Source organism: Alligator sinensis, unplaced genomic scaffold (genome assembly GCF_000455745.1).
Source record: "Alligator sinensis unplaced genomic scaffold, ASM45574v1 scaffold381_1, whole genome shotgun sequence".
In the NCBI taxonomy this organism is placed as follows: Eukaryota; Metazoa; Chordata; order Crocodylia; family Alligatoridae; genus Alligator; species Alligator sinensis.
Window position 1 is genome coordinate 275509 of NW_005842440.1, and position 10626 is coordinate 286134.

The window sequence follows — 10626 nt, forward strand, 5'->3', positions numbered from 1 at the left end:
GGGGCCAAGCCCGGCGCGCCTCCCCCCCCCCCCCGCAACAACAGCTGGCAGGGAGGGGAAGGGAGGGGAGGTTACTAGGGGCAGCGTGTGGCCACCGGTTGTCATGTGCAAGCTCCTCCCATCCCTAACCCCCTGGGAGGCAGCAGCAGCAGCATGGGGTTGAACAGGGAGGAGCAGCGCCCAGGCCCAAAGGTTTAGGCAGGGAGTGCGCCTGGCCCCGAGGCAGCAGGGGGTGGGGAACAACACAGAGGCCTCTGTCCCCGCCACCCCCACCTCATACTTGACAGGCAATTTGCTAGTACACACAGAAATGCATTCCAAGGGCAACTGTACAACATATTTTGCATTAGTATTGAAGCTGCAATGTGGTGGTTCAAAGCAACTGTTAGGAGGCTCAAAGTATTTGTACACCATAAAAAACAAACATTAAAATTATAGTTCCCAGCCCAAAGGAACCATGATCCATGACTGGTATATTTATTTTTATGATGGAAGAACCAATGCATTTTCTTCAGTTGACACCAAGGCTGATGTTTTCCTTGATATAAATTAAATACTTGAAGTGGTCCTGCAGCATAACATATCACATATCCATGAAAATTGATTATACAGTAACAAAGGATTCTGAGGACCACTGTATAAATGAGTGCATTTCCCTGACATGCCAATAGCATGTATCCAATAAACCCACATTTTTTTTTTACCAGAGAGTAAAATACTTTAATTTAGAATTTGAGAAGAAAGAATTTCTTACAGTGATTTTTTTTTTATTGGACCAACCAGATAAGCTTTGGAATGCAAGACATTCTTCATTAGGTAATTCTTGCCTCTTGCATCATTTCTGGATCATCACAGCTACAATATTACTCCTGCTATTAATTTATAATGGTATAGTCATGTAAACTAGACACTGAAATGGTTTGCCTAATCAACTACAGAAACCTAATTTTAATTGCATTTTTAAATAATTTTTTCCTGGGTATTGGGGAAAAACACCCCATTTTTAGCAGTCATTATATTCTACACAGTAGTATTTGATGAGAGCGTCTTCTAAAGTGTACTCCAGCAATTAGCCTGCCTTCCTTTTCTGTCTGGTGTCACTACCATTTAGTGCTTTGATTTGAAAGTCTAGAAATAATGTCAATTTTTTCCAAGCACAGATTATTTTAATAAATCTTTACATGAATCCAAGGGGGAAAAAGGTAAATAGAACAGTGCAGCTAATGCAACTATTAACCAGAAAATGTCTTAGAAGATACTGATCTTTGTATGTACACAAGTAGAATAGTCTACCTTGATTTCGGTGAAAAACTTTGGTTTTTTTAAACTCTCAATGGTAAACCATATTGATTACTGTTAATTAACATGCTTGATAAGAAATAGTAATACAAAACTATTTTTTTACAGTAATCTTGCTACCTGAAAAGGGGAAATATGGTTAGGCATCTCCAAAAGTTGGATCTTGTGCACTTGCCCCCATTACTACCAAAAATGAGTGATGTAAAGTAACTCCCATAAAAGCAATAACTGAACAAAAGTAATACCAGAATACCAGAGAAGGGTTAGAACATGTGTGCACAAAAAACACACACGAACCCTAAACTATGCTGCAACATAAAACCAGTGTTGCTTGCACATCACATTCCAAAGCATACTTTTTTTGGGCGGAAACTCAGGACTCAAAGGGATTTAAAAAAAGCATACTAGGGCCACACCTGCATTTGCAGGCTTCTGTTAAACCCATGTATGTAACCTTCTCCCCCCCCAGCTACATATCTTTTTTTTTTTTTTTTTTTTTTAAGAGATGTTTGTTCTGGTTCCTTTTCTGAAATAAATTATGGCATATTATACAAGACTGCAAAAAAATTTGAGCCCCCAAATCAAATATATACATTTTTAATATCTGAAATATTTACAGGGTGGAACCTTTACACGATCCCATTTGTTAAGAACAGTGTTTTCAAATGTCCTCTCAAGATGCAAGGATCTAGTAACTCAAGGTCACAGTTATGTTTTCTGAACAAGTCAACCTGTATCCTTCAATTAAATACAATTACAGAGATGCTGGAACAGTTGTACGTAATTGGTTTGCTCTTAAGAATTGTGTTTAAAAATTAAAAATGTTTGAGAAAGTTTTGCTCCCTGGAAAAAAGAAAAATAAGTCATCCTGCAATCAAATAGCTCATAGCACATCATCAGTTTGTCTTTTTACCTGGGTATGAAATTAAAAAAATGCAGTGTACAGTACAACTTGTCATTTATATCACATTAGCTTATTTATAAAAACCCATACAGACAAGGCAGGAAAATATCACCCTCTTCCACTGATAATACAGACTGCTTACAGTACAAAAAATGAAGAGGAAAAAAAAATAAGGCTGGTTTGATGGTATGCATAAAAACAGACTTCAACATTTTTTTGAAAATTTGGGATTTAGTTTTATAAACTGCTATTATCCTTCACCCTCCTTCTCTGCTCCGAAGTGTTCTAAACTGGCTTATTTTCCTTCTAAATTCTAAAAAAGTGTTTTTAAAAAAGATGTGTTTAAAAAAAAAAAAAATCAGATTACTTTTCAGGGCAGTGGTAAGAGCTAAAATGAAATAATTCTGCACAAGACATCCCAAGTAAAAAAAGAAAACACCCCCCGCCCCAACAAGTGTGTATACTGAGGTTCTGCTCTAACCCTAATGGAGCCAGAAGCTTCTGCAACTTGTGCTCCTTTTAGGGGAAACTGGCAGAGTGTCTGCAAGAGGAATTCTGCTGCCAGTTTCACAAGCAATTCCAAGTTGGCCTAGTACTATCACTTTTCCTGCAGTGTTATATAGGAACAAGAATTTTAAGGCAACTCCTTTGCTTAAGTCAGATGAGGAGACAAGTTAACACGCATCCACTCTCTGTGAAAGCCAGCAGAGGCTCCATCCACTCCTTTTTTTTTTTTTTTTTTTTTACAATTCTAATTTCAAATTGCATTCTGATCACTTTTTAAATAAAAAGGAGGAAGATGGAAAGAGGATGATACACTTCCAGTAAAACCAATTACCTTGGTTGGAAACGGATATACTTTCACATTAAGTGCAATTTTTTTGTAAAACAGGGGAGTCTTTAATATTTACAAGGAACAGGTTAGCAGAACAAGATTACCAGAGACTGTGTACAGTAGCTGCTGCTTATAAAACATACAATTAACTGTACTTGGTGAATTATAGAGAACCAATGCAGGATTCAGATAACTATAACCGAGAAGGGCAGAGGACAAAAAAATGTTCACATTTTCTACATTAAAAAAAAAAATTACAGGTCTCACAAATGTCTCCCAGGACAGAGAAAATTCAAAAGTTCTTGAATGCTGGAAAAGAAAAAAAAAACTGAAATGGGACCCTAGAGGGAAGGAGAGTGCTTTACTTCACTAGACCGATCTTCTTGGCTTCTGTTTCATATATCAATAATCTCCACATTTTGACTATAAAAACTTCTGCTTCTTCATCTAATACCTGTAGATATGAAAATTAAATATAGCAGGTTATTGGTGAATTTTCACTTAGAGAAACTACGCTGAAAGGTAACAGAAAGTCAACAACTTTGTTTGCTTTCACAAAATTTATTTTACTCCCTAGACATTTAGTTTATATAGTTAATTTTCCATCATGAAGCAGCAATGTTGAATTATTCCTGGAAGGGGTGGGTATTATTCTTAAGGGTAAGCAATGTAGTCCTAGTACATACCAGACTAAGCTGCTTTGAATCTTTTCAGTAAAGAATCACATAAATATTACTAATTATGACTAAACCCTGACTAGATTGCAATCATTTCAAATATTTTAGCTGAAAGAGGTAAAAACAAACCCAAAACATCTTATTTCATGAAATGCCCTTTTACTTCTCATCATACTTTTAAAAAAATTAAATTTGCAAGCAAGAAATGCATTTCATGTGGTCTTTTAGGGAGCAGAACCATTTAGTCACTAAAATGGGAGAGGCCAAACTAAAATGTTGGGTATGTTTAAGAATTCTGATTTAGGTTCAAACTGTACAGCCTCTCCATAGGATGAGCCAAATCAAAACATTTATTTGAGGGAAATCTGAAACGCGAGGAGTGTTTTTATTTGGATCAATGTTTTGTGGCTGGGACTCTTTGCAAGCACTAGGCACAGCATTTACCTCAGGCACTTTCATATCAACTCCCCTTTGTTCTAGCACTACTGAATGTATGCACTGTGGTCCTCAATCCAACTCTCTCTCTGTCATTTTACAAGAAAACAAACAACTTTCATTGCTCATCATAAGTTCTATGGAGAAGCAAGACAATAGTTCAATATATTGCTCTATAGTTCTTGCTTCTCCTCTCCTTCCATTCCCCATAAGCAGTGGGACATAACACTCTCTTTCCTGTCACTCATATCTGTAACCTTGTAGTCATTTTCAACTATCCTATTCTATACACATGCAGGTTGCAGCCAAGTTTTACAGTGTTGTCCTGGACTTTTCAACATACAAGCTTTAGTCTCTGAGGTTCTTAGCTCATAATCTGAATACTGTAACCCAGAGGCAGGCACAATGCAGCCCACCAGCCCATTCTATCTGGCCCGCAGGGCCCCTAAAAAATTTAGAAAATATTTATCTGCCCCTGGCTGCCTGTCATGTGGCCCTCGACGGCTTGCCAAAATTCATTAAGTGGCCCTCTGCCCAAAATAATTGCCCGCCCCTGCTGTAACCTCATACTTCCCCCCCCACACTTCTCCACACCCAAACTACCCCCTCCATAAACACTCCCCACTCCATAAACGCTCTTTGCCATTCTTATCTTGTTGGCTGAATCTTCTCATCCCCCTTTGGATTCCCTTCCACAAGAGTCCCTTTCCTCAAAATCAAATTTGATCTTCTGGTACTCCTCTCTTATAGTCTCCTCTTGCCTTATTATCCTTTGTATTGCTCGTCCTTTGCCACGTACCCACTTTAACACCTGAATTGTCTATTCCTCCTGCCATCTCCTTTCTTTCGTGTTGCACCTTTTCAAACCACTCCCATGTAAATCCAAATGCTTTCGAAAATCTATCCATATTTAAATTTATATTACGACGTGACTGCTTATTTACTGGGGGCAGTGTCCAGGACTGGATGTTGGAAAGACATTAAGGACATTGGCATTGAAGCTTGCAGTTGTTGCAGGAGATGGGAAGAGAAAAGAACTGAAATATGTAACAGATTAGAAATTTTGCGTAATAAAAGAAAAATCCAAGGATCTGACATGGCCACATCACTTCCAGTAAGCACTCTTTGTATGCTCTCACTCTTTCTTAGAGTGACTGCCCAAGATCTACCAACACAAAAACACTTCATTTGGAAAATGCCAACCACATGTCAAACTGAACCATATTAATTTTGCCTAGCAATTATGCACTATCTTGTTGCTTCCTCAGAAAGGAGGTGTGGATTCGTGCAAGCTGGACAAGGGACCTTTTCTACAGAAGGTGGCAAGGATGGAAGAAAAAGGAAAATAAGCAAACAAAAAAAAATAAAACCCAAAACACCTGTTTCACTGATCAAATTTAGTTTCAGCGGACACAGATTGGCTCCATACCCCAGCTCTGTGGATCTGACATATACAAGATATAGGATAACAGTAGTCATATGCTTCCAATTTTCTTGAGCATTAAATAGCTGTAATGATAGTGGTATTAGTTACTACTGCCAGTAAATGCACTGATTGCTTACTGGATAGAAACACATTATTGTAGGTGCCTGTGTTCCATCCTAACTTTGCAGTCAATTACTAACCTTGTATCAGTCAATCCTAACTTTGCATCAGTCTCTTCAAAGCAATTTGAACATATACAGGCAAAGATCTAACAATTCAAAAAACCCAGGAATTCTGAGTTAACCACTTGTTATCATCTATATTTTACCCTATGGTTAGATTGGTATGGACTGTGGGGGGTTTCTGCCTTCCTCTGTAGTAGGTGGCATGTCCCTCTTCCTAGTACAGTACCTCTTGAATATATATTAACAACTCTTTACTGAAGTAGGACATTGGCTGCCATGATCCCCCTGCTTCACATGTGGCAGGTTAGGATGTCTTGTCAGGGTTGGCGATAATTTTACTAAGAGGTTAGACTATGGATTTGCATAGGATAGCTTGGATAGGAATGATCCTGCCTCAGGCAGGGGGTTAGATTACATGACCTCTGGAGGTTCTTTCCCACCCTACTTCTCTATTATTCTATAGTAGTGTAGATAAGAAGCATATAAATTAAAGAAGTTGTGAACAGATTTGAAGTTATACAATTTCCACTTACCATAGCAACATCGTCCAATATGCTCTGTGGTGAACTGTGAGCCATAACCTGAAAGACAGAAATGGCTTTCAGTGTGCAAACTGAAAATGAAACAGTACTAATATAAAAGATCTCTGAAAAAATGCCTAAAAACTACAAAGATATTAACTACTTTCTATTCAGAATGTCTGCCTATTCTAGTAACAAGCTGGTGCCCTAGTACTAGTTGCTTCCAAGCAGCTGTTGCTGTACAGAGTATCGCCTGAATACATAGCAGGGAAAATGTTCTTTGGGGGATGGGAGGGAAGTGCTGCTGGCAAGTAATGGTTGCTCTTCCAAGGTGTTGCTAAATACTATATAGTTCAATATTGGCAAATAGAAGTAATTCTTTTATTAATATATAATTGTAAACTGCCCTGTTTTTTCTACAGCAACTTGTTGTGAATTCTTAAGACTACATTTCCTTTCACAGCAGTGAAGGTTGTCTTCAAAGGTATAATCACCAACTGTCCACCAATAAGCCACAAAAAGAGCTACTAAGGATTCCATTAACTGTGCTTAAATTTCTCTTCATTCAATCTGAATCTGTAGCTAGGAAAAGGGACACTTAAGTGGGGGCATGAGCTAGCCATGTTCCCATCATTAATATTTTACCATTGCATTTTTAATTTAATCCCTTTGTTTGGTTTTAGTAAAAAAATGGTGTTTATTTTAATGTATTCAAAACTGTTTCTCTGTTTTTCAAAATAAAACATCAGGAAGGCTACACCATAGTGATCTACACAACTGCTTTCAGATTCTAGAACAGTTCCTCCTAATGCTAAGCATGGAACATCACAGGTTAACAAACAGGAGATGACTGCAAATGGATGCATGCAAGGTGATTAAAAGAGAAACTTCCTGCCGTTATTCAACAACAAAATTCTCCATTTATGGCAATACATCATACCTCCCAAAATAAAAAGTTCATTGCCCCTCCTCCAGATCCCCTTTTAATTAAGATCAGGCCCCCTTAACCAATTCTCTGCTGTGAATCAGAACCTCAGCAGTAGTTTAGACTTATATTTATACTCAGGTTAATTTCTTTTCTCCCTCTCAAAATGAGGTTTTATACACGTACACTTTGAAGGGGCACAGTCTTGAGATGTCTATAATCCAGTATAGGCATGTGGCATGCATGGAACCTGGTTAAAAGTTTTACAGTCACAAATCTTACTGAAGGATTCTGCACCAGAACCACCTTCCTCATACCACCCCCACCTCTACTTGTAGCAATATGATTTCAAAGACATTTTGCAAAAATAAACAACTGAACTGTACTAGCCTGTTAAAAGTTGTTAATTACCATATACTCATGGCAGAGGTAGTAACTTTGAAATCAAAGAACGAAATATTAGCATCCCCATGGCTAAAGGGGCCATCTGATCAGTCAGTGTGCTTATTCTGAAGTTCCAGAAACATCTTTTACATTTTCTTCAAATATCAAATCTTAACTTCTTTCAGTTATCTGGCAAAACCTCTAGCTTCTTAAAGTCTTTAATAGTTATGCATTTTTAATAGACTAAAAATTAGAATTATGGCACAATGTGAAGTAAACTGAATTAAAAATGAAGTGAACAGAATTTCAGTAGTATCTTTCACTACCCGATTTAACAAACATTCCATTTTAAGTTAGTTTGAAGCTTCTGCAAAAATCTCATCTTCTGCACTGGCAGGTTCTCACTACAGAAGCCTGGTTCAATATGTAGCACATTAAGGAGGGCTGGGGTTTACATATACTGTGCATAAATATTAAAGAAGCAGAGTTAATCTGGTGTGTGCACTACTTGTGTATTGACTGGCTGCTTCCAGCTATGCTGTTCACCATTATGAACAAAATCTATCCTTGTCTACCATGCAGTCTTCAAATGGTTATTTGGCTGCCATTATTTTTTTTAATTTAAAAGCAAAACCCAGATAGTTAAATGTATTTGGAGAATTATATTAACCTTTGAACAAACAAAATCAACTAGCGTAGCTTCTTCTTCACCAATATATTCTATTATTTTCTTGTTGATCCAAGGTCTAATTCGGCGTTCCATTAATGTCTGAAATGGAAAAGCACACCACTTAATGAGAATTCCCATCATGTTTACTGGTCACGTAGCTACTAGAAGAGGTACAACCGATAGGGATGCAGGGGACTCGCAACACAATTAGTTAAAATCCTACATAATAAAGGTAATACCAGATCAGTATTTGAGCATTTGTCTGCTCAATGGAACTGCAAACTAATTTTCCATAAAACATTATACTATCAAATCAAACTTGTTAACAACTGAAAAGCTTCCCCTTTGGTGATCTAGTCAATTGAAATAGCTAGCCTTCCATATATGAACTGCATTTAAGTTAAAAAGTTAAAACAAGTTTATTGTGGAATATGTATCAGCAGCTCAAGAGACATTCAAGAGTTAGAATAAGCAGGCAAGCTGTAGAATAAATATCAGTCTACAAAACCACAAGAATTGCGTTGGGTTTGTTTGTTTTTTTTAATACATGGTTTACTTGGCAGATTGTTTCCTGATCAAAGTTAGCAATTTTTTTTTTAATTTAAGGAAATAGTCACTCACTGAATCCACAATAGACCAATCAAGAGGATAAGCAAAAAGTTCAGGTTTGGCTGTGGGAATCTTCTCAATAAGACTCTTTATATGTTTCCGTTTTTCTTCTGTATTGACACTGCCCTTGGAAGAGCCTTTGTCTTCTTCACCATAATCCAAGGGGACTAATTTCCTCTTCCTGGGCACATCATCGCTGTCTTCATCGTCAAATTTATTAAAAACGCTGTCCACAGCAAGCTTCTTCCTCTTCACAGCATTTGGTTGGTTGGGACTATTACAGGCACCTACAAGGAGAGAGAAGAGGATTAGATGTTTGGAATCTGCAACAGGACAGATTTGCACAGTAAAATTCATGCCTTCAAAATAAGGATCGGGGCTACAAAATACAGAAATTGTTGTCAAGCGATTCAATTCCCACTTCCATAGCCCAAATTTCCTGTTCTATTCCTCACCAGCTTACCATGACACACTGCACAGTTAGTCAGTCTCTACTTTTTATTCTGTTGGTCTTTAAAAGAACATTGTGAATCAATGCTCACAACACTGATCTAAGGTCTACTGACAGGATTCAATTGGATCCTTTCTACTGAAAGGATTCAACAGACTTTGCATCAGATTTTTAGATATTGTCCAGTACAGACTTTAAGCATGAAACATTATCATAGCTCAAAGGCAGAGCACTCTTTAAGAATCCACTGCTTAGCACAGCAAATCTTATGTTTACTTCCAGATTCTGAACAAAAACCAGTGGATCGATAAGAACTGCCCTGGTTACTAGCCACTCAATATGCTAAATTACTCTACTTGTTCCTATGGTTACAATGTAATTAGGAAAACAAAACTGCTTCTCAACTCCTTAATTTCTTCTCTCTCATCCCTAAAAAAAAATTTAAATGAAATCCCAACTTGCCCAATTTGAGGCTAAGTCCTATTTTAGGCCGATGTTCCTCTGGTTGTTGCTGATCAGGTGAGTTTTCATGAGGGATAATAATGCCACAGGGAGATTCATCACCAGGTGTGTTAGGGGTTGCATTGCCACTAGCTGAAGAAACGGATGGAGCAGAACTGATGGGTCGCATGGTTGGTTTAAGGCAGGGCTTTTGCTCTGGCTCCTCCTCCTCTTCCTCTGGTTCTTCCCTTTTTTCTTCTTTTTCTGGCTTTTCCTCCTCTTCCTCCTCAGACTCTGGCTCCTGTTTGATTTGTGGTTGCCTGCGCCGTTCAGCTTCTTGTTCCATCTGCAATAAAACAGCCAGTTAACTCAGATAAAAGTTGCTGAAAACCAAAGCTGTGCTATTTGAGACTATCTTGCAAAAGCACCTAACTAAATCTCCTCTCCATCCCCCAAAGAAGTGTCTCCTGTAGAATCCTTTACTAAGGACTAAAGATGCACAAACCCCACTACTGCCTTCATATAATCCTGGTTTATCCAAAACATTTAACTCTACTTTCATTTTTAAAAATCCAGATAAACAATTTTGTGATACTTACGCAAGATGACTGGAAACCAAAAAAGCTTTCTAGATCTACATTTGGATGAACAGAGCATGTATTAACTACTAGACCAGTTATACAGTCTCTAACATACTCAATACTCAAAACACTTCACTGCCTAATAGTATAAGGATATTAATTGCTACTCGTCTGGCAAAAAGAAGGCTCTGAAGTTACCCTCTGAAGTTCTGCATCTGGATCAGGATGCCCTTCTGCAAGGAGACGCTGTCTGATTTCCTCCAACTCTTCCTTCTCTCTCTTC

The 10626-nt window shown here is 37.9% G+C and overlaps 1 protein-coding gene across 5 annotated transcripts in view; it reads right to left on the minus strand.

Moving 5' to 3' along the window:
* Window positions 1-1777: 1777 nt before the first annotated feature.
* RBM25 (RNA binding motif protein 25) overlaps window positions 1778-10626 on the minus strand; it is a 43382-nt gene continuing 34533 nt past the window's right edge. For all 5 annotated transcript variants that reach the window (XM_025211975.1, XM_025211974.1, XM_025211973.1 and 2 more), the window contains 6 exons: window positions 10542-10626; window positions 9784-10108; window positions 8883-9157; window positions 8262-8360; window positions 6295-6342; window positions 1778-3492 (listed from right to left, as the gene is read on the minus strand). The exon at window positions 10542-10626 is cut by the window's right edge and continues 45 nt beyond it. In XM_025211975.1, coding sequence (XP_025067760.1) covers window positions 3400-3492; window positions 6295-6342; window positions 8262-8360; window positions 8883-9157; window positions 9784-10108; window positions 10542-10626 — 925 coding nt within the window. In that variant the 3' untranslated portion in view covers window positions 1778-3399. The remainder of the gene's footprint in view (window positions 3493-6294; window positions 6343-8261; window positions 8361-8882; window positions 9158-9783; window positions 10109-10541) is intronic.